We start from the raw sequence: 24,950 nt of genomic DNA, 5'->3' as shown, positions 1-24,950 counted from the left end.
CCTCTGTGATCTCCCGACTGCTGTCTGTTGTCCTCTGTGATGTCGCGACTGTTGTCTGTTGTCCACTGTGATGTCCCGACTGCTGTCTGCTGTCCACCCTGACATTCCAACTGTTGTCTGCTGTCCACTGTGATATCCCAACTGCTGTCTGCTGTCCACCCTGACATTCCGACTGCTGTCTGCTGTCCACTGTGATATCCCGACTGCTGTCTGCTGTCCACTGTGATATCCCGATTGCTGTCTGCTCTCCACTGTATGCTCTCCACTGTGATATCCTGACTATTGTCTGCTGTCCACCCTGACATTCCGACTGCTGTCTGCTGTCCACTGTGATCTCCCGACTGCTGTCTGCTGTCTACTCTAATATCCCGACTGCTGTCTGCTGTCCACTCTGCTGTCCCGACTGCTGTCTGTTGACCACTCTGATATCCCGACTGCTGTCTGCTGTCCACTGTGATGTCCCGACTGCTGTCTGTTGTCCACTCTGATGTCCCGACTGCTGTCTGTTAATCACTGTGATGTCCTGACTTCTGTCTGCTGTCCACTGTGATGTCCCGACTGCTGTCTGTTGTCCACTCTGATGTCCCGACTGCTGTCTGTTAATCACTGTGATGTCCTGACTTCTGTCTGCTGTCCACTCTGATGTCCCGCCTGCTGTCTGTTGTCCACTCTGATGTCCCGACTGCTGTCTGTTAATCACTGTGATGTCCTGACTTCTGTCTGCTGTCCACTCTGATGTCCCGTCTGCTGTCTGTTGTCCACTGTAATGTCCCGACTGCTGTCTGCTGTCCACTGTGTTGTTTCGACTGCCGTCTGCTGTCCACTCTGATATCCCGACTGCCGTCTACTGTCCCCTCTGATATCCCGACTGCCGTCTACTGTCCCCTCTGTTATCCCGACTGCTTTCTGCTGTCTACACTGACATTCTGACTGCTGTCTGCTCTCCACTTTGCTGTCCCGACTGCTGTTTGTTGTCCACTGTGATGTCCCGACTGCTGTCTGCTGTCCACTGTGATGTCCCGACTGCTGTCTGTTGTCCTCCGTGATCTCCCGACTGCTGTCTGTCGTCCTCTGTGATGTCCCGACTGCTGTCTGTTGTCCACTGTGATGTCCCGACTGCTGTCTGCTGTCCACCCTGACATTCCGACTGTTGTCTGCTGTCCACTGTGATATCCCAACTGCTGTCTGCTGTCCACCCTGACATTCCGACTGCTGTCTGCTGTCCACTGTGATATCCCGACTGCTGTCTGCTGTCCACTGTGATATCCCGACTGCTGTCTGCTCTCCACTGTCTGCTCTCCACTGTGATATCCTGACTGCTGTCTACTGTCCACCCTGACATTCCGACTGCTGTCTGCTGTCCACTGTGATATCCCGACTGCTGTCTGCTGTCCACTCTGCTGTCCCGACTGCTGTCTGCTGTCTACTGTGATATCCCGACTGCTGTCTGATGTGCACTCTGATATCCCGACTGCTGTCTGCTGTCCACTGTTATGTCCCGAATACTATCTGCTGTCTACCCTAATATCCCGACTGCTCTCTGCTGGCTACTCTGCTGTCCACTGTGATGTCACGACTGCTGTCTGCTGTCTACACTGACATTCTGACTGCTGTCTGCTCTCGACTCTGCTGTCCCGACTGCTGTCTGCTGTCCACTCTGCTGTCCCGACTGCTGTCTGCTGTCCACTGTGATGTCCCAACTGCTGTCTGTTGTCCACTGTTATCTCCCAACTGCTGTCTGCTGTCCACCCTGACATTCCGACTGCTGTCTGCTGTCCACTGTGATATCCCGACTGCTGTCTGCTGTCCACTGTGATATCCCGACTGCTGTCTGCTCTCCACTGTCTGCTCTCCACTGTGATATCCTGACTGCTGTCTACTGTCCACCCTGACATTCCGACTGCTGTCTGCTGTCCACTGTGATATCCCGACTGCTGTCTGCTGTCCACTCTGCTGTCCCGACTGCTGTCTGCTGTCTACTGTGATATCCCGACTGCTGTCTGATGTGCACTCTGATATCCCGACTGCTGTCTGCTGTCCACTGTTATGTCCCGAATACTATCTGCTGTCTACTCTAATATCCCGACTGCTCTCTGCTGGCTACTCTGCTGTCCACTGTGTTGTTTCGACTGCTGTCTGCTGTCCACTCTGATATCCCGACTGCTGTCTGCTGTCTACACTGACATTCTGACTGCTGTCTGCTCTCGACTCTGCTGTCCCGACTGCTGTCTGCTGTCCACTCTGCTGTCCCGACTGCTGTCTGTTGTCCACTCTGATATCCCGACTGCTGTCTGCTGTCCACTGTGATGTCCCAACTGCTGTCTGTTGTCCACTGTTATCTCCCAACTGCTGTCTGCTGTCCACTCTGATGTCCCGTCTGCTGTCTGTTGTCCACTGTAATGTCCCGACTGCTGTCTGCTGTCCACTGTGTTGTTTTGACTGCCGTCTGCTGTCCACTCTGATATCCCGACTGCCGTCTACTGTCCCCTCTGATATTCCGACTGCCGTCTACTGTCCCCTCTGTTATCCCGACTGCTTTCTGCTGTCTACACTGACATTCTGACTGCTGTCTGCTCTCCACTCTGCTGTCCCAACTGCTGTTTGTTGTCCACTGTGATGTCCCAACTGCTGTCTGCTGTCCACTGTGATGTCCCGACTGCTGTCTGTTGTCCTCTGTGATCTCCCGACTGCTGTCTGTTGTCCTCTGTGATGTCCCGACTGCTGTCTGCTGTCCACTCTGCTGTCCCGACTGCTGTCTGCTGTCTACTGTGATATCCCGACTGCTGTCTGCTGTGCACTCTGATATCCCGACTGCTGTCTGCTGTCCACTGTTATGTCCCGAATACTATCTGCTGTCTACTCTAATATCCCGACTGCTCTCTGCTGGCTACTCTGCTGTCCACTCTGATATCCTGACTGCTGTCTGCTGTCCACTCTGCTGTCCTGACTGCTGTCTGTTGTCCACTCTGATATCCCGACTGCTGTCTGCTGTCCACTGTGATGTCCCGACTGCTGTCTGCTGTCCACTGTGATGTCCCGACTGCTGTCTGTTGTCCTCCGTGATCTCCCGACTGCTGTCTGTTGTCCTCTGTGATGTCCCGACTGCTGTCTGTTGTCCTCTGTGATGTCCCGAATGCTGTCTGCTCTCCACTGTCTGCTCTCCACTGTGATATACTGACTGCTGTCTGCTGTCCACCCTGACATTCCGACTGCTGTCTGCTGTCCACTGTGATATCCCGACTGCTGTCTGCTGTCCACTGTTATGTCCCGAATACTATCTGCTGTCTACTCTAATATCCCGACTGCTCTCTGCTGGCTACTCTGCTGTCCACTCTGATATCCTGACTGCTGTCTGCTGTCCACTCTGCTGTCCTGACTGCTGTCTGTTGTCCACTCTGATATCCCGACTGCTGTCTGCTGTCCACTGTGATGTCCCAACTGCTGTCTGTTGTCCGCTGTTATCTCCCGACTGCTGTCTGCTGTCCACTCTGATGTCCTGACTGCTGTCTGTTGTCCACTTTGATGTCCCGACTTCTGTCTGCTGTCCACTCTGATGTCCCGTCTGCTGTCTGTTGTCCACTGTAATGTCCCGACTGCTGTCTGCTGTCCACTGTAATGTCCCGACTGCTGTCTGCTGTCCACTGTGTTGTTTCGACTGCTGTCTACTGTCCCCTCTGATATCCCGACTGCTGTCTGCTGTCTACACTGACATTCTGACTGCTGTCTGCTGTCCACTCTGCTGTCCCGACTGCTGTCTGCTGTCCACTCTGCTGTCCCGACTGCTGTCTGTTGTCCACTCTGATATCCCGACTGCTGTCTGCTGTCCACTGTGATGTCCCAACTGCTGTCTGTTGTCCACTGTTATCTCCCAACTGCTGTCTGCTGTCCACTCTGATGTCCCGACTGCTGTCTGTTGTCCACTGTGATGTCCCGACTTCTGTCTGCTGTCCACTCTGACGTTCCAACTGCTGTCTGTTGTCCACTCTGATATCCCGACTGCTGTCTGCTGTCCACTGTTATCTCCCAACTGCTGTCTGCTGTCCACTCTGATGTCCCGACTGCTGTCTGTTGTCCACTGTGATGTCCCGACTGCTGTCTGCTGTCCACCCTGACATTCCGACTGTTGTCTGCTGCCCACTGTGATGTCCCTACTGCTGTCTGCTGTCCACCCTGACATTCCGACTGCTGTCTGCTGTCCACTGTGATATCCTGACTGCTGTCTGCTGTCCACTGTGATATCCCGACTGCTGTCTTCTCTCCACTGTGATATCCTGACTGCTGTCTGCTGTCCACTGTGATATCCCGACTACTGTCTGCTCTCCACTGTGATATCCTGACTGCTGTCTGCTGTCCACCCTGACATTCCGACTGCCGTCTGCTGTCCCTACTGCTGGCTTGTGTTCCCTCTGATATCCCGACTGCTGTCTGCTGTCCACTGTGATCTCCCGACTGCTGTCTGCTGTGCACTCTGATATCCCGACTGCTGTCTGCTGTCCACTGTGATCTCCCGACTGCTGTCTGCTGTGCACTCTGATATCCCGACTGCTGTCTGCTGTCCACTGTTATGTCCCGAATACTGTCTGCTGTCTACTCTAATATCCCGACTGCTCTCTGCTGGCTACTCTGCTGTCCACTGTGATGTCCTGACTGCTGTCTGCTGTCCACTCTGCTGTCCCAACTGCTGTTTGTTGTCCACTCTGATATCCCGACTGCTGTCTGCTGTCCACTGTGATGTCCCGACTGCTGTCTGTTGTCCACTTATCCCCCGACTGCTGTCTGCTGTCCACTCTGATGTCCCGACTGCTGTCTGTTGTCCACTGTAATGTCCCGACTGCTGTCTGTTGTCCACTGTGTTGTTTCGACTGCTGTCTGTTGTCCACTGTGATGTCCCAACTGCTGTCTGCTGTCCACAGTGATATCCCAACAGCTGTCTGCTGTCCACTCTGATGTCCCAACTGCTGTCTGTTGTCCACTGTGATCTCCCGACTGCTGTCTGCTGTCCACAGTGATATCCCAACAGCTGTCTGCTGTCCACTCTGATGTCCCAACTGCTGTCTGTTGTCCACTGTTATAGCCCGACTGCTGTCTGCTCTCCACTCTGATGTCCCGACTGCCGTCCCGACTGCTGGCTTGTGTTCCCTCTGATATCCCGACTGCTGTCTGCTGTCCACTGTGATCTCCCGACTGCTGTCTGCTGTGCACTCTGATATCCCGACTGCTGTCTGCTGTCCACTGTTATGTCCCGAATACTGTCTGCTGTCTACTCTAATATCCCGACTGCTCTCTGCTGGCTACTCTGCTGTCCACTGTGATGTCCTGACTGCTGTCTGCTGTCCACTCTGCTGTCCCGACTGCTGTTTGTTGTCCACTCTGATATCCCGACTGCTGTCTGCTGTCCACTGTGATGTCCCGACTGCTGTCTGTTGTCCACTGTGATCTCCCGACTGCTGTCTGCTGTCCACTGATGTCCCGACTGCTGTCTGTTGTCCACTGTGATCTCCCGACTGCTGTCTGCTGTCCACTGATGTCCCGACTGCTGTCTGCTGTCCACTGATGTCCCGACTGCTGTCTGTTGTCCACTGTGATCTCCCGACTGCTGTCTGCTGTCCACTGATGTCCCGACTGCTGTCTGTTGTCCACTGTTATCTCCCGACTGCTGTCTGCTGTCCACTCTGATGTCCCGACTGCTGTCTGCTGTCCACTGTGATCTCCCGACTGCTGTCTGCTGTCCACTGTGATATCCCGACTGCTGTGTGCTGTCCACTCTGATGTCCTGACTGCTGTCTGTTGTCCACTGTGATGTCCCGACTGCTGTCTGCTTTCCACTCTGACGTTCCAACTGCTGTCTGTTGTCCACTCTGATGTCCTGACTGCTGTCTGTTGTCCATTGTGATGTCCCGACTGCTGTCTGCTTTCCACTCTGACGTTCCAACTGCTGTCTGCTGTCCACTCTGATGTCCTGACTGCTGTCTGCTGTCCATAGTGATGACCCTTTGTTACCCTGACTTCTGTCCCACTATGATTTTCCAATTACCCCCTCTCTCTGATGCCCCAACAGCTGCTCCACTGTGATATCCTAACTGGTAGTTTGAAGTTTAAGAAGCTTCTTTGGAGAACTTAGCTGAATGTGTTGTTAATGTTACCCAGTTGTGGAGTAGGGTAATCGGCTGCTCAGCCCATGGTCACTAATTGCTTTGCTCACATTAAGGCTGAATCCTCTCGGCCTTGCCTTTTTCACTGTTTAAATCTGATTCCACCTCCTGCTCTGACAGAGAGTTCCTATATCAATCGCTCCCTGTGTGGAATTCCCTTTTAAAACTCTGCCTCTCACCTTATAGATATGCCTGCCTGTTTTTTTCAACCCCCTATTCGGGTAATGATTCCGACTATCCACCCGATTTCAACTTCTCAATTTCGATATTTCGGTCAGGTCATCCCTCAGCCTCGGCCTCCCTTGCTCCGGGGGAGAGAGGACCAGCCGGTTTAGTCCCTCACTGTGATTTAGCCCCTTCAATGTAGTCAACATTCTGGTGAATCCCCTCGTGTGTCAACATCATCTTCCTTCTGTGAATGAGCACATGAACTCACGTGGCCGCGGTAAGCAGCCTGTCAGCGTTGTTGAATGCCTCAGCCAAGCCACGCTGAATCAGGGGCATTAAATCCTGGGCTCTCAGTGCTGACGGACGTGGCTATGATCCTGAGCAGGCGGGAATACTGACTCCAGCTTCGTTCCTTTGCAGCTAGCACAGATACTTCCAACTGAAGAGAACTTCTTACTGTGCTTCCGGCAGTGCGTGCGGTCCAGCGGAGAATTCATGGAGGTATTGCTTTCTTTACTGTTGTCGTACACAAATAGAAACGTGATGGCCTTCTGCAGCGTCAGCATGATACATAAATAATCAAATTCACAATCACTGGCATACTGACACTGGTTCTGTGACAGCACTGCAGTTAAATACATAAAATAAACAATAAATGTTTATGGCTCGATGGTAACACCGCAAACTTATCCTGTATTCAATACAGACTGTGAGTAGTTCAGTCACTGCTTGATGGTAACGCAGAAACTTTATCGTGTCTTCAATATCGACTGTGAGATAGCGACTGTGACACAGAAACTTGTATCTTATCGTTGATGTAGACTGTGAGTGGTAGAGTGACTGCTCGATTGTAACCAGAAACTTTATCCTGTCTTCGATATCAACTATGAGATAGCGACAGTGACACAGAAACTTGTATCTTATCGTTGATGTAGACTGTGAGTGGTAGAGTGACGGCTCGACGGTAACACAGAAACTTTATCCTGCGTTTCGTGTAGACTGTGAGTGGTAGAGTGACGGCTCGATGGTAACACAGAAACTTTATCCTGCGTTCAGTGTTGACTGTGAGTGGTACAGTGACGACTCGATGGTAACACAGAATCTTTATCCTGCGTTCAGTGTAGACTGTGAGTGGTAGAGTGACGGCTCGATGGTAACACAGAATCTTTATCCTGCGTTCAGTGTAGACTGTGAGTGGTAGAGTGACGGCTCGATGGTAACACAGAATCTTTATCCTGCGTTCAGTGTAGACTGTGAGTGGTAGAGTGACGGCTCGATGGTAACACAGAATCTTTATCCTGCGTTCAGTGTAGACTGTGAGTGGTAGAGTGACGGCTCGATGGTAACACAGAAACTTTATCCTGCGTTCAGTGTAGACTGTGAGTGGTAGATTTACGGCTCGATGGTAACACAGAATCTTTATCCTGCGTTCAGTGTAGACTGTGAGTGGTAGAGTTACGGCTCGATGGTAACACAGAATCTTTATCCTGCTTTCAGTGCAGACTGTGAATGGTAGAGTGACGGCTCGATGGTAACACAGAATCTTTATCCTGCTTTCAGTGTAGACTGTGAGTGGTAGAGTTACGGCTCGATGGTAACACAGAACATTTATCCTGCGTTCAGTGTAGACTGTGAGTGGTAGAGTTACGGCTCGACGGTAACACAGAATCTTTATCCTGCGTTCAGTGTAGACTGTGAGTGGTACAGTTACGGCTCGATGGTAACACAGAATCTTTATCCTGCGTTCAGTGTAGACTGTGAATGGTAGAGTGACGGCTCGATGGTAACACAGAATCTTTATCCTGCGTTCAGTGTAGACTGTGAGTGGTAGAGTGACGGCTCGATGGTAACACAGAATCTTTATCCTGCTTTCAGTGTAGACTGTGAGTGGTAGAGTGACGGCTCGATTGTAACCAGAAACTTTATCCTGCTTTCAGTGTAGACTGTGAGTGGTAGAGTGACTGCTCGATGGTAAAACAGAAACTTTATCCTGCGTTCAGTGTAGACTGTGAGTGGTAGAGTCACGTCTCGATGGTAACACAGAATCTTTATCCTGCGTTCAGTGTAGACTGTGACTGGTAGAGTTACGGCTCGATGGTAACACAGAATCTTTATCCTGCGTTCACTGTAGACTGTGAGTGGTAGAGTGACGGCTCGATGGTAACACAGAATCTTTATCCTGCGTTCAGTGTAGACTGTGAGTGTTAGAGTGACGGCTCGATGGTAGCACAGAATCTTTATCCTGCGTTTCGTGTAGACTGTGAGTGGTAGAGTGACGGCTCGATGGTAACACAGAATCTTTATCCTGCGTTCAGTGTAGACTGTGAGTGGTAGAGTGACGGCTCGATGTTAACACAGAATCTTTATCCTGCGTTCAGTGTAGACTGTGAGTGGTAGAGTGACGTCTCGATGGTAACTCAGAATCTTAATCCTGCGTTCAGTGTAGACTGTTTGTGGTAGAGTGACGGCTCGATGGTAACACAGAATCTTTATCCTGTCTACGATATCGACTGGGAGATCGCGACTGTGACACAGAAACTTGTATCTTATCTTTGATGTAGACTGTGAGTGGTAGAGTGACGGCTCGATTGGAACCAGAAACTTTATCCTGTTTTGATATCAACTGTGAGATAGCGACTGTGACACAGAAACTTGTATCTTATCGTTGATGTAGACTGTGAGTGGTTGAGTGACGGCTCGATTGTAACCATAAACTTTATGCTGCTTTCAGTGTAGACTGTGAGTGGTAGAGTGACGGCTCGATGTTAACACAGAATCTTTATCCTGCGTTCAGTGTAGACTGTGAGTGGTAGAGTGACGGCTCGATGGTAACACAGAATCTTTATCCTACGTTCAGTGTAGACTGTGAGTGGTAGAGTAACGGCTCGATGGTAACACAGAATCTTTATCCTGCGTTCAGTGTAGACTGTGAGTGGTAGAGTGACGGCTCGATGGTAACACAGAATCTTTATCCTGCGTTCAGTGTAGACTGTGAGTGGTAGAGTGATGGCTCGATGGTAACACAGAATCTTTATCCTACGTTCAGTGCAGACTGTGACTGGTAGAGTTACGGCTCGATGGTAACACAGAAACTTTATCCTGCGTTCAGTGTAGACTGTGAGTGGTAGAGTAACGGCTCGATGGTAACACAGTAACTTTGTCCTGTGACGGATATAGACTGTGAGTGTCAGAATGTGATCTCGATGGTAACACAGAAACTTTCTCCTGTGTTCAATATTGACTGTGAGTGGTAGAGTTACGGCTCGATGGTAGCACAGAATCTTTATCCTGCGTTCAATGTAGACTGTGAGTGGTAGAGTGACGGCTCGATGGTAACACAGAATCTTTATCCTGCGTTCAGTGTCGACGGTGAGTGGTAGAGTGACGGCTCGATGGTAACACAGAATCTTTATCCTGCGTTCAGTGTCGACTGTGAGTGGTAGAGTGACGGCTCGATGGTAACACAGAATCTTTATCCTGCGTTCAGTGTCGACTGTGAGTGGTAGAGTGACGGCTCGATGGTAACACAGAATCTTTATCCTGCGTTCAGTGTAGACTGTGAGTGGTAGAGTGACGGCTCGATGGTAACACAGAATCTTTATCCTGCTTTCAGTGTAGACTGTGAGTGAGATAGTGACGGCTCGATGGTAGCACTGAATCTTTATCCTGCGTTCAGTGTAGACTGTGAGTGGTAGAGTTACGGCTCGATGGTCACACAGAATCGTTATCCTGTGTTCAGTGTAGACTGTGAGTGGTAGAGTTACGGCTCGATGGTAACACAGAATCTTTATCCTGCGTTCAGTGTAGACTGTGAGTGGTAGAGTGACGGCTCGATGGTAACACAGAATCGTTATCCTGCGTTCAGTGTAGACTGTGAGTGGTAGAGTTACGGCTCGATGGTAACACAGAATCTTTATCCTGCGTTCAGTGTAGACTGTGAGTGGTAGAGTTACGGCTCGATGGTCACACATAATCTTTATCCTGCGTTCAGTGTAGACTGTGAGTGGTAGAGTGACGGCTCAATGGTAACACAGAATCTTTATCCTGCGTTCAGTGTAGACTGTGAGTCGTAGAGTGACGGCTCGATGTTAACACAGAATCTTTATCCTGCGTTCAGTGTAGACTGTGAGTGGTAGAGTGACGGCTCGATGTTAACACAGAATCTTTATCCTGCGTTCAGTGTAGACTGTGAGTGGTAGAGTGACGGCTCGATGGTAACACAGAATCTTTATCCTACGTTCAGTGTAGACTGTGACTGGTAGAGTTACGGCTCGATGGTAACACAGAAACTTTATCCTGCGTTCAGTGTAGACTGTGAGTGGTAGAGTAACGGCTCGATGGTAACACAGTAACTTTGTCCTGTGACGGATATAGACTGTGAGTGTCAGAATGTGATCTCGATGGTAACACAGAAACTTTCTCCTGTGTTCAATATTGACTGTGAGTGGTAGAGTTACGGCTCGATGGTAGCACAGAATCTTTATCCTGCGTTCAATGTAGACTGTGAGTGGTAGAGTGACGGCTCGATGGTAACACAGAATCTTTATCCTGCGTTCAGTGTCGACTGTGAGTGGTAGAGTGACGGCTCGATGGTAACACAGAATCTTTATCCTGCGTTCAGTGTCGACTGTGAGTGGTAGAGTGACGGCTCGATGGTAACACAGAATCTTTATCCTGCGTTCAGTGTAGACTGTGAGTGGTAGAGTGACGGCTCGATGGTAACACAGAATCTTTATCCTGCTTTCAGTGTAGACTGTGAGTGATATAGTGACGGCTCGATGGTAGCACTGAATCTTTATCCTGCGTTCAGTGTAGACTGTGAGTGGTAGAGTTACGGCTCGATGGTCACACAGAATCGTTATCCTGTGTTCAGTGTAGACTGTGAGTGGTAGAGTTACGGCTCGATGGTAACACAGAATCTTTATCCTGCGTTCAGTGTAGACTGTGAGTGGTAGAGTGACGGCTCGATGGTAACACAGAATCGTTATCCTGCGTTCAGTGTAGACTGTGAGTGGTAGAGTTACGGCTCGATGGTAACACAGAATCTTTATCCTGCGTTCCGTGTAGACTGTGAGTGGTAGAGTCACGTCTCGATGATAACACAGAATCTTTATCCTGCGTTCAGTGTAGACTGTGAGTGGTAGAGTGACGGCTCGATAGTAACACAGAATCTTTATCCTGCGTTCAGTGTAGACTGTGAGTGGTAGAGTTACGGCTCGATGGTCACACATAATCTTTATCCTGCGTTCAGTGTAGACTGTGAGTGGTAGAGTTACGGCTCGATGGTCACACATAATCTTTATCCTGCGTTCAGTGTAGACTGTGAGTGGTAGAGTGACGGCTCGATGGTAACACAGAATCTTTATCCTGCGTTCAGTGTAGACTGTGAGTCGTAGAGTGACGGCTCGATGGTAACACAGAATCTTTATCCTGCGTTCAGTGTAGACTGTGAGTGGTAGAGTTACGGCTCGATGGTAACACAGAATCTTTATCCTGCGTTCAGTGTAGACTGTGAGTGGTAGAGTTACGGCTCGATGGTAACACAGAATCTTTATCCTGCGTTCAGTGTAGACTGTGAGTGGTAGAGTTACGGCTCGATGGTAACACAGAATCTTTATCCTGCGTTCAGTGTAGACTGTGAGTGGTAGAGTTACGGCTCGATGGTAACACAGAATCTTTATCCTGCGTTCAGTGTAGACTGTGAGTGGTAGAGTGACGGCTCGATGGTAACACAGAATCTTTATCCTGCGTTCAGTGTAGTCTGTGAGTGGTAGAGTGACGGCTCGATGGTAACACAGAACCTTTATCCTGCGTTCAGTGTAGACTGTGAGTGGTAGAGTGACGGCTCGATGGTAACACAGAATCTTTATCCTGCGTTCAGTATAGACTGTGAGTGCTAGAGTTACGGCTCGATGGTAACACAGAATCTTTATCCTGCGTTCAGTGTAGACTGTGAGTGCTAGAGTGACGGCTCGATGGTAACACAGAATCTTTATCCTGCGTTCAGTGTAGACTGTGAGTGGTAGAGTGACGGCTCGATGTTAACACAGAATATTTATCCTGCGTTCAGTGTAGACTGTGAGTGGTAGAGTGACGTCTCGATGGTAACTCAGAATCTTAATCCTACGTTCAGTGTAGACTGTTTGTGGTAGAGTGACGGCTCGATGGTAACACAGAATCTTTATCCTGTCTACGATATCGACTGTGAGATCGCGACTGTGACACAGAAACTTGTATCTTATCTTTGATGTAGACTGTGAGTGGTAGAGTGACGGCTCGATTGGAACCAGTAACTTTATCCTGTTTTGATATCAACTGTGAGATAGCGACTGTGACACAGAAACTTGTATCTTATCGTTGATGTAGACTGTGAGTGGTAGAGTGACGGCTCGATTGTAACCAGAAACTTTATCCTGCTTTCAGTGTAGACTGTGAGTGGTAGAGTGACGGCTCGATGTTAACACAGAATCTTTATCCTGCGTTCAGTGTAGACTGTGAGTGGTAGAGTGACGGCTCGATGGTAACACAGAATCTTTATCCTACGTTCAGTGTAGACTGTGAGTGGTAGAGTTACGGCTCGATGGTAACACAGAAACTTTATCCTGCGTTCAGTGTAGACTGTGAGTGGTAGAGTAACGGCTCGATGGTAACACAGTAACTTTGTCCTGTGACGGATATAGACTGTGAGTGTCAGAATGTGATCTCGATGGTAACACAGAAACTTTCTCCTGTGTTCAATATTGACTGTGAGTGGTAGAGTTACGGCTCGATGGTAGCACAGAATCTTTATCCTGCGTTCAATGTAGACTGTGAGTGGTAGAGTGACGGCTCGATGGTAACACAGAATCTTTATCCTGCGTTCAGTGTCGACTGTGAGTGGTAGAGTGACGGCTCGATGGTAACACAGAATCTTTATCCTGCGTTCACGGTAGACTGTGAGTGGTAGAGTGACGGCTCGATGATAACACAGAATCTTTATCCTGCGTTCAGTGTAGACTGTGAGTGGTAGAGTTACGGCTCGATGGTAACACAGAATCTTTATCCTGCTTTCAGTGTAGACTGTGAGTGGTAGAGTGACGGCTCGATGGTAACACAGAATCTTTATCCTGCTTTCAGTGTAGACTGTGAGTGGTAGAGTGACTGCTCGATGGTAAAACAGAAACTTTATCCTGCGTTCAGTGTAGACTGTGAGTGGTAGAGTCACGTCTCGATGGTAACACAGAATCTTTATCCTGCGTTCAGTGTAGACTGTGACTGGTAGAGTTACGGCTCGATGGTAACACAGAATCTTTATCCTGCGTTCACTGTAGACTGTGAGTGGTAGAGTGACGGCTCGATGGTAACACAGAATCTTTATCCTGCGTTCAGTGTAGACTGTGAGTGTTAGAGTGACGGGACGATGGTAGCACAGAATCTTTATCCTGCGTTTCGTGTAGACTGTGAGTGGTAGAGTGACGGCTCGATGGTAACACAGAATCTTTATCCTGCGTTCAGTGTAGACTGTGAGTGGTAGAGTGACGGCTCGATGTTAACACAGAATCTTTATCCTGCGTTCAGTGTAGACTGTGAGTGGTAGAGTGACGTCTCGATGGTAACTCAGAATCTTAATCCTGCGTTCAGTGTAGACTGTTTGTGGTAGAGTGACGGCTCGATGGTAACACAGAATCTTTATCCTGTCTACGATATCGACTGTGAGATCGCGACTGTGACACAGAAACTTGTATCTTATCTTTGATGTAGACTGTGAGTGGTAGAGTGACGGCTCGATTGGAACCAGAAACTTTATCCTGTTTTGATATCAACTGTGAGATAGCGACTGTGACACAGAAACTTGTATCTTATCGTTGATGTAGACTGTGAGTGGTAGAGTGACGGCTCGATTGTAACCAGAAACTTTATCCTGCTTTCAGTGTAGACTGTGAGTGGTAGAGTGACGGCTCGATGTTAACACAGAATCTTTATCCTGCGTTCAGTGTCGACTGTGAGTGGTAGAGTTACGGCTCGATGGTAACACAGAATCTTTATCCTACGTTCAGTGTAGACTGTGACTGGTAGAGTTACGGCTCGATGGTAACACAGAAACTTTATCCTGCGTTCAGTGTAGACTGTGAGTGGTAGAGTAACGGCTCGATGGTAACACAGAATCTTTATCCTGCGTTCAGTGTAGACTGTGAGTGGTAGAGTTACGGCTCGATGGTAACACAGAATCTTTATCCTGCGTTCAGTGTAGACTGTGAGTGGTAGAGTGACGGCTCGATGGTAACACAGAATCTTTATCCTACGTTCAGTGTAGACTGTGACTGGTAGAGTTACGGCTCGATGGTAACACAGAAACTTTATCCTGCGTTCAGTGTAGACTGTGAGTGGTAGAGTAACGGCTCGATGGTAACACAGTAACTTTGTCCTGTGACGGATATAGACTGTGAGTGTCAGAATGTGATCTCGATGGTAACACAGAAACTTTCTCCTGTGTTCAATATTGACTGTGAGTGGTAGAGTTATGGCTCGATGGTCACACAGAATCTTTATCCTGCGTTCAGTGTAGACTGTGAGTGGTAGAGTGACGGCTCGATGTTAACACAGAATCTTTATCCTGCGTTCAGTGTAGACTGTGAGTGGTAGAGTGACGTCTCGATGGTAACTCAGAATCTTAATCCTGCGTTCAGTGTAGACTGTTTGTGGTAGAGTGACGGCTCGATGGTAACACAGAATCTTTATCCTGTCTACGATATCGACTGGGAGATCGCGACTGTGACACAGAAACTTGTATCTTATCTTTGATGTAGACTGTGAGTGGTAGAGTGACGGCTCGATTGGAACCAGAAACTTTATCCTGTTTTGATATCAACTTTGAGATAGCGACTGTGACACAGAAACTTGTATCTTATCGTTGATGTAGACTGTGAGTGGTAGAGTGACGGCTCGATGGTAACACAGAATCTTTATCCTGCGTTCAGTGTAGACTGTGAGTGGTAGAGTTACGGCTCGATGTTAACACAGAATCTTTATCCTGCGTTCAGTGTAGACTGTGAGTGGTAGAGTGACGTCTCGATGGTAACTCAGAATCTTAATCCTGCGTTCAGTGTAGTCTGTTTGTGGTAGAGTGACGGCTCGATGGTAACACAGAATCTTTATCCTGTCTACGATATCGACTGTGAGATCGCGACTGTGACACAGAAACTTGTATCTTATCTTTGATGTAGACTGTGAGTGGTAGAGTGACGGCTCGATTGGAACCAGAAACTTTATCCTGTTTTGATATCAACTGTGAGATAGCGACTGTGACACAGAAACTTGTATCTTATCGTTGATGTAGACTGTGAGTGGTAGAGTGACGGCTCGATTGTAACCAGAAACTTTATCCTGCTTTCAGTGTAGACTGTGAGTGGTAGAGTGACGGCTCGATGTTAACACAGAATCTTTATCCTGCGTTCAGTGTAGACTGTGAGTGGTAGAGTTACGGCTCGATTGTAACCAGAAACTTTATCCTGCGTTCAGTGTAGACTGTGAGTCGTAGAGTGACGGCTCGATGGTAACACAGAATCTTTATCCTACGTTCAGTGTAGACTGTGACTGGTAGAGTTACGGCTCGATGGTAACACAGAAACTTTATCCTGCGTTCAGTGTAGACTGTGAGTGGTAGAGTAACGGCTCGATGGTAACACAGTAACTTTGTCCTGTGACGGATATAGACTGTGAGTGTCAGAATGTGATCTCGATGGTAACACAGAAACTTTCTCCTGTGTTCAATATTGACTGTGAGTGGTAGAGTTATGGCTCGATGGTCACACAGAATCTTTATCCTGCGTTCAGTGTAGACTGTGAGTGGTAGAGTGACGGCTCGATGTTAACACAGAATCTTTATCCTGCGTTCAGTGTAGACTGTGAGTGGTAGAGTGACGTCTCGATGGTAACTCAGAATCTTAATCCTGCGTTCAGTGTAGACTGTTTGTGGTAGAGTGACGGCTCGATGGTAACACAGAATCTTTATCCTGTCTACGATATCGACTGGGAGATCGCGACTGTGACACAGAAACTTGTATCTTATCTTTGATGTAGACTGTGAGTGGTAGAGTGACGGCTCGATTGGAACCAGAAACTTTATCCTGTTTTGATATCAACTTTGAGATAGCGACTGTGACACAGAAACTTGTATCTTATCGTTGATGTAGACTGTGAGTGGTAGAGTGACGGCTCGATGGTAACACAGAATCTTTATCCTGCGTTCAGTGTAGACTGTGAGTGGTAGAGTGACGGCTCGATGTTAACACAGAATCTTTATCCTGCGTTCAGTGTAGACTGTGAGTGGTAGAGTGACGTCTCGATGGTAACTCAGAATCTTAATCCTGCGTTCAGTGTAGACTGTTTGTGGTAGAGTGACGGCTCGATGGTAACACAGAATCTTTATCCTGTCTACGATATCGACTGTGAGATCGCGACTGTGACACAGAAACTTGTATCTTATCTTTGATGTAGACTGTGAGTGGTAGAGTGACGGCTCGATTGGAACCAGAAACTTTATCCTGTTTTGATATCAACTGTGAGATAGCGACTGTGACACAGAAACTTGTATCTTATCGTTGATGTAGACTGTGAGTGGTAGAGTGACGGCTCGATTGTAACCAGAAACTTTATCCTGCTTTCAGTGTAGACTGTGAGTGGTAGAGTGACGGCTCGATGTTAACACAGAATCTTTATCCTGCGTTCAGTGTAGACTGTGAGTGGTAGAGTGACGGCTCGATGGTAACACAGAATCTTTATCCTACGTTCAGTGTAGACTGTGACTGGTAGAGTTACGGCTCGATGGTAACACAGAAACTTTATCCTGCGTTCAGTGTAGACTGTGAGTGGTAGAGTAACGGCTCGATGGTAACACAGTAACTTTGTCCTGTGACGGATATAGACTGTGAGTGTCAGAATGTGATCTCGATGGTAACACAGAAACTTTCTCCTGTGTTCAATATTGACTGTGAGTGGTAGAGTTATGGCTCGATGGTCACACAGAATCTTTATCCTGCGTTCAGTGTAGACTGTGAGTGGTAGAGTGACGGCTCGATGTTAACACAGAATCTTTATCCTGCGTTCAGTGTAGACTGTGAGTGGTAGAGTGACGTCTCGATGGTAACTCAGAATCTTAATCCTGCGTTCAGTGTAGACTGTTTGTGGTAGAGTGACGGCTCGATGGTAACACAGAATCTTTATCCTGTCTACGATATCGACTGGGAGATCGCGACTGTGACACAGAAACTTGTATCTTATCTTTGATGTAGACTGTGAGTGGTAGAGTGACGGCTCGATTGGAACCAGAAACTTTATCCTGTTTTGATATCAACTTTGAGATAGCGACTGTGACACAGAAACTTGTATCTTATCGTTGATGTAGACTGTGAGTGGTAGAGTGACGGCTCGATGGTAACACAGAATCTTTATCCTGCGTTCAGTGTAGACTGTAAGTGGTAGAGTGACGGCTCGATGTTAACACAGAATCTTTATCCTGCGTTCAGTGTAGACTGTGAGTGGTAGAGTGACGTCTCGATGGTAACTCAGAATCTTAATCCTGCGTTCAGTGTAGACTGTTTGTGGTAGAGTGACGGCTCGATGGTAACACAGAATCTTTATCCTGTCTACGATATCGACTGTGAGATCGCGACTGTGACACAGAAACTTGTATCTTATCTTTGATGTAGACTGTGAGTGGTGGAGTGACGGCTCGATTGGAACCAGAAACTTTATCCTGTTTTGATATCAACTGTGAGATAGCGACTGTGACACAGAAACTTGTATCTTATCGTTGATGTAGACTGTGAGTGGTAGAGTGACGGCTCGATTGTAACCAGAAACTTTATCCTGCTTTCAGTGTAGACTGTAAGTGGTAGAGTTACGGCTCGATGGTCACACAGAATCTTTATCCTGCGTTCAGTGTAGACTGTGAGTGGTAGAGTGACGGCTCGATGGTAACACAGAATCTTTATCCTGCGTTCAGTGTAGACTGTGAGTGGTAGAGTGACGGCTCGATAGTAACACAGAATCTTTATCCTGCGTTCAGTGTAGACTGTGAGTGGTAGAGTGACGGCTCGATGGTAACACAGAATCTTTATCCTGCGTTCAGTGTAGACTGTGAGTGGTAGAGTTACGGCTCGATGGTAACACAGAATCTTTATCCTGCGTTCAGTGTAGACTGTGAGTGGTAGAGTGACGGCTCGATGTTAACACAGAATCTTTATCCTGCGTTCAGTGTAGACTGTGAGTGGTAGAGTGACGGCTCGATGGTAACACAGAATCTTTATCCTACGTTCAGTGTAGACTGTGACTGGTAGAGTTACGGCTCGATGGTAACACAGAAACTTTATCCTGCGTTCAGTGTAGACTGTGAGTGGTAGAGTAACGGCTCGATGGTAACACAGTAACTTTGTCCTGTGACGGATATAGACTGTGAGTGTCAGAATGTGATCTCGATGGTAACACAGAAACTTTCTCCTGTGTTCAATATTGACTGTGAGTGGTAGAGTTATGGCTCGATGGTCACACAGAATCTTTATCCTGCGTTCAGTGTAGACTGTGAGTGGTAGAGTGACGGCTCGATGTTAACACAGAATCTTTATCCTGCGTTCAGTGTAGACTGTGAGTGGTAGAGTGACGTCTCGATGGTAACTCAGAATCTTAATCCTGCGTTCAGTGTAGACTGTTTGTGGTAGAGTGACGGCTCGATGGTAACACAGAATCTTTATCCTGTCTACGATATCGACTGGGAGATCGCGACTGTGACACAGAAACTTGTATCTTATCTTTGATGTAGACTGTGAGTGGTAGAGTGACGGCTCGATTGGAACCAGAAACTTTATCCTGTTTTGATATCAACTTTGAGATAGCGACTGTGACACAGAAACTTGTATCTTATCGTTGATGTAGACTGTGAGTGGTAGAGTGACGGCTCGATGGTAACACAGAATCTTTATCCTGCGTTCAGTGTAGACTGTAAGTGGTAGAGTGACGGCTCGATGTTAACACAGAATCTTTATCCTGCGTTCAGTGTAGACTGTGAGTGGTAGAGTGACGTCTCGATGGTAACTCAGAATCTTAATCCTGCGTTCAGTGTAGACTGTTTGTGGTAGAGTGACGGCTCGATGGTAACACAGAATCTTTATCCTGTCTACGATATCGACTGTGAGATCGCGACTGTGACACAGAAACTTGTATCTTATCTTTGATGTAGACTGTGAGTGGTAGAGTGACGGCTCGATTGGAACCAGAAACTTTATCCTGTTTTGATATCAACTGTGAGATAGCGACTGTGACACAGAAACTTGTATCTTATCGTTGATGTAGACTGTGAGTGGTAGAGTGACGGCTCGATTGTAACCAGAAACTTTATCCTGCTTTCAGTGTAGACTGTGAGTGGTAGAGTGACGGCTCGATGTTAACACAGAATCTTTATCCTGCGTTCAGTGTAGACTGTGAGTGGTAGAGTGACGGCTCGATGGTAACACAGAATCTTTATCCTACGTTCAGTGTAGACTGTGACTGGTAGAGTTACGGCTCGATGGTAACACAGAAACTTTATCCTGCGTTCAGTGTAGACTGTGAGTGGTAGAGTAACGGCTCGATGGTAACACAGTAACTTTGTCCTGTGACGGATATAGACTGTGAGTGTCAGAATGTGATCTCGATGGTAACACAGAAACTTTCTCCTGTGTTCAATATTGAATGTGAGTGGTAGAGTTATGGCTCGATGGTCACACAGAATCTTTATCCTGCGTTCAGTGTAGACTGTGAGTGGTAGAGTGACGGCTCGATGTTAACACAGAATCTTTATCCTGCGTTCAGTGTAGACTGTGAGTGGTAGAGTGACGTCTCGATGGTAACTCAGAATCTTAATCCTGCGTTCAGTGTAGACTGTTTGTGGTAGAGTGACGGCTCGATGGTAACACAGAATCTTTATCCTGTCTACGATATCGACTGGGAGATCGCGACTGTGACACAGAAACTTGTATCTTATCTTTGATGTAGACTGTGAGTGGTAAAGTGACGGCTCGATTGGAACCAGAAACTTTATCCTGTTTTGATATCAACTGTGAGATAGCGACTGTGACACAGAAACTTGTATCTTATCGTTGATGTAGACTGTGAGTGGTAGAGTGACGGCTCGATTGTAACCATAAACTTTATGCTGCTTTCAGTGTAGACTGTGAGTGGTAGAGTGACGGCTCGATGTTAACACAGAATCTTTATCCTGCGTTCAGTGTAGACTGTGAGTGGTAGAGTGACGGCTCGATGGTAACACAGAATCTTTATCCTACGTTCAGTGTAGACTGTGAGTGGTAGAGTAACGGCTCGATGGTAACACAGTAACTTTGTCCTGTGACGGATATAGACTGTGAGTGTCAGAATGTGATCTCGATGGTAACACAGAAACTTTCTCCTGTGTTCAATATTGACTGTGAGTGGTAGAGTTACGGCTCGATGGTAGCACAGAATCTTTATCCTGCGTTCAATGTAGACTGTGAGTGGTAGAGTGACGGCTCGATGGTAACACAGAATCTTTATCCTGCGTTCAGTGTCGACTGTGAGTGGTAGAGTGACGGCTCGATGGTAACACAGAATCTTTATCCTGCGTTCAGTGTCGACTGTGAGTGGTAGAGTGACGGCTCGATGGTAACACAGAATCTTTATCCTGCGTTCAGTGTAGACTGTGAGTGGTAGAGTGACGGCTCGATGGTAACACAGAATCTTTATCCTGCTTTCAGTGTAGACTGTGAGTGATATAGTGACGGCTCGATGGTAGCACTGAATCTTTATCCTGCGTTCAGTGTAGACTGTGAGTGGTAGAGTTACGGCTCGATGGTCACACAGAATCGTTATCCTGTGTTCAGTGTAGACTGTGAGTGGTAGAGTTACGGCTCGATGGTAACACAGAATCTTTATCCTGCGTTCCGTGTAGACTGTGAGTGGTAGAGGCACGTCTCGATGATAACACAGAATCTTTATCCTGCGTTCAGTGTAGACTGTGAGTGGTAGAGTGACGGCTCGATAGTAACACAGAATCTTTATCCTGCGTTCAGTGTAGACTGTGAGTGGTAGAGTTACGGCTCGATGGTCACACATAATCTTTATCCTGCGTTCAGTGTAGACTGTGAGTGGTAGAGTTACGGCTCGATGGTCACACATAATCTTTATCCTGCGTTCAGTGTAGACTGTGAGTGGTAGAGTGACGGCTCGATGGTAACACAGAATCTTTATCCTGCGTTCAGTGTAGACTGTGAGTCGTAGAGTGACGGCTCGATGGTAACACAGAATCTTTATCCTGCGTTCAGTGTAGACTGTGAGTGGTAGAGTTACGGCTCGATGGTAACACAGAATCTTTATCCTGCGTTCAGTGTAGACTGTGAGTGGTAGAGTTACGGCTCGATGGTAACACAGAATCTTTATCCTGCGTTCAGTGTAGACTGTGAGTGGTAGAGTTACGGCTCGATGGTAACACAGAATCTTTATCCTGCGTTCAGTGTAGACTGTGAGTGGTAGAGTTACGGCTTGATGGTAACACAGAATCTTTATCCTGCGTTCAGTGTAGACTGTGAGTGGTAGAGTGACGGCTCGATGGTAACACAGAACCTTTATCCTGCGTTCAGTGTAGACTGTGAGTGGTAGAGTGACGGCTCGATGGTAACACAGAATCTTTATCCTGCGTTCAGTATAGACTGTGAGTGCTAGAGTTACGGCTCGATGGTAACACAGAATCTTTATCCTGCGTTCAGTGTAGACTGTGAGTGCTAGAGTGACGGCTCGATGGTAACACAGAATCTTTATCCTGCGTTCAGTGTAGACTGTGAGTGGTAGAGTGACGGCTCGATGTTAACACAGAATATTTATCCTGCGTTCAGTGTAGACTGTGAGTGGTAGAGTGACGTCTCGATGGTAACTCAGAATCTTAATCCTACGTTCAGTGTAGACTGTTTGTGGTAGAGTGACGGCTCGATGGTAACACAGAATCTTTATCCTGTCTACGATATCGACTGTGAGATCGCGACTGTGACACAGAAACTTGTATCTTATCTTTGATGTAGACTGTGAGTGGTAGAGTGACGGCTCGATTGGAACCAGTAACTTTATCCTGTTTTGATATCAACTGTGAGATAGCGACTGTGACACAGAAACTTGTATCTTATCGTTGATGTAGACTGTGAGTGGTAGAGTGACGGCTCGATTGTAACCAGAAACTTTATCCTGCTTTCAGTGTAGACTGTGAGTGGTAGAGTGACGGCTCGATGTTAACACAGAATCTTTATCCTGCGTTCAGTGTAGACTGTGAGTGGTAGAGTGACGGCTCGATGGTAACACAGAATCTTTATCCTACGTTCAGTGTAGACTGTGACTGGTAGAGTTACGGCTCGATGGTAACACAGAAACTTTATCCTGCGTTCAGTGTAGACTGTGAGTGGTAGAGTAACGGCTCGATGGTAACACAGTAACTTTGTCCTGTGACGGATATAGACTGTGAGTGTCAGAATGTGATCTCGATGGTAACACAGAAACTTTCTCCTGTGTTCAATATTGACTGTGAGTGGTAGAGTTACGGCTCGATGGTAGCACAGAATCTTTATCCTGCGTTCAATGTAGACTGTGAGTGGTAGAGTGACGGCTCGATGGTCAGACAGAATCTTTATCCTGCGTTCAGTGTAGACTGTGAGTGGTAGAGTCACGTCTCGATGATAACACAGAATCTTTATCCTGCGTTCAGTGTAGACTGTGAGTGGTAGAGTTACGGCTCGATGGTAACACAGAATCTTTATCCTGCGTTCAGTGTAGACTGTGACTGGTAGAGTGACGGCTCGATGGTAACACAGAATCTTTATCCTGCTTTCAGTGTAGACTGTGAGTGGTAGAGTTACGGCTCGATGGTCAGACAGAATCTTTATCCTGCGTTCAGTGTAGACTGTGAGTGGTAGAGTTACGGCTCGATGGTAACACAGAATCTTTATCCTGCGTTCAGTGTAGACTGTGAGTGGTAGAGTGACGGCTCGATGGTAACACAGAATCTTTATCCTGCGTTCAGTGTAGACTGTGAGTGGTAGAGTTACGGCTCGATGGTCACACAGAATCTTTATCCTGCCTTCAGTGTAGACTGTGAGTGGTAGAGTTACGGCTCGATGGTAACACAGAATCTTTATCCTGCGTTCAGTGTAGACTGTGAGTGGTAGAGTTACGGCTCGATGGTAACACAGAATCTTTATCCTGCGTTCAGTGTAGACTGTGAGTGGTAGAGTGACGGCTCGATGGTAACACAGAACCTTTATCCTACGTTCAGTGTAGACTGTGAGTGGTAGAGTGACGGCTCGATGGTAACACAGAATCTTTATCCTGCGTTCAGTGTAGACTGTGAGTGGTAGAGTTACGGCTCGATGGTAACACAGAATCTTTATCCTGCGTTCAGTGTAGACTGTGAGTGGTAGAGTTACGGCTCGACGGTAACACAGAATCTTTATCCTGCGTTCCGTGTAGACTGTGAGTGGTAGAGTGACGGCTCGATGGTAACACAGAATCTTTATCCTGCGTTCAGTGTAGACTGTGAGTGGTAGAGTTACGGCTCGATGGTAACACAGAATCTTTATCCTGCGTTCAGTGTAGACTGTGAGTGGTAGAGTGACGGCTCGATGGTAACACAGAACCTTTATCCTGCGTTCAGTGTAGACTGTGAGTGGTAGAGTGACGGCTCGATGGTAACACAGAATCTTTATCCTGCGTTCAGTGTAGACTGTGAGTGGTAGAGTGACGGCTCGATGGTAACACAGAATCTTTATCCTGCGTTCAGTGTAGACTGTGAGTGGTAGAGTGACGGCTCGATGGTAACACAGAATCTTTATCCTGCGTTCAGTGTAGACTGTGAGTGGTAGAGTTACGGCTCGATGGTAACACAGAATCTTTATCCTGCGTTCAGTGTAGACTGTGAGTGGTAGAGTTACGGCTCGACGGTAACACAGAATCTTTATCCTGCGTTTCGTGTAGACTGTGAGTGGTAGAGTGACGGCTCGATGGTAACACAGAATCTTTATCCTGCGTTCAGTGTAGACTGTGAGTGGTAGAGTTACGGCTCGATGGTAACACAGAATCTTTATCCTGCTTTCAGTGTAGACTGTGAGTGGTAGAGTGACGGCTCGATGGTAACACAGAATCTTTATCCTGCGTTCAGGGTAGACTGTGAGTGGTAGAGTTACGGCTCGATGGTAACACAGAATCTTTATCCTGCTTTCAGTGTAGACTGTGAGTGGTAGAGTTACGGCTCGATGGTCAGACAGAATCTTTATCCTGCGTTCAGTGTAGACTGTGAGTGGTAGAGTTACGGCTCGATGGTAACACAGAATCTTTATCCTGCGTTCAGTGTAGACTGTGAGTGGTAGAGTTACGGCTCGATGGTAACACAGAATCTTTATCCTGCATTCAGTGTAGACTGTGAGTGGTAGAGTTACGGCTCGATGGTAACACAGAATCTTTATCCTGCGTTCAGTGTAGACTGTGAGTGGTAGAGTTACGGCTCGATGGTAACACAGAATCTTTATCCTGCTTTCAGTGTAGACTGTGAGTGGTAGAGTTACGGCTCGATGGTCAGACAGAATCTTTATCCTGCGTTCAGTGTAG

At 47.6% G+C, this 24,950-nt stretch overlaps 1 protein-coding gene across 2 annotated transcripts in view; it reads left to right on the top strand.

Moving 5' to 3' along the window:
- Positions 1-24,950, top strand: part of LOC140740469 (calretinin-like) — a 455,595-nt gene that overhangs the window by 116,495 nt on the left and 314,150 nt on the right. For both annotated transcript variants that reach the window (XM_073069645.1, XM_073069646.1), the window contains exon 4: positions 6,741-6,821. In XM_073069645.1, the coding sequence (XP_072925746.1) occupies positions 6,741-6,821 (81 nt within the window). The remainder of the gene's footprint in view (positions 1-6,740; positions 6,822-24,950) is intronic.

The sequence above is a fragment of the Hemitrygon akajei genome, chromosome 17 (genome assembly GCF_048418815.1).
Source record: "Hemitrygon akajei chromosome 17, sHemAka1.3, whole genome shotgun sequence".
Lineage (NCBI taxonomy): Eukaryota > Metazoa > Chordata > Chondrichthyes > Myliobatiformes > Dasyatidae > Hemitrygon > Hemitrygon akajei.
Note: the sequence above shows the minus strand (reverse complement) of the source record. Positions and strands in the feature narration are given on the sequence as shown.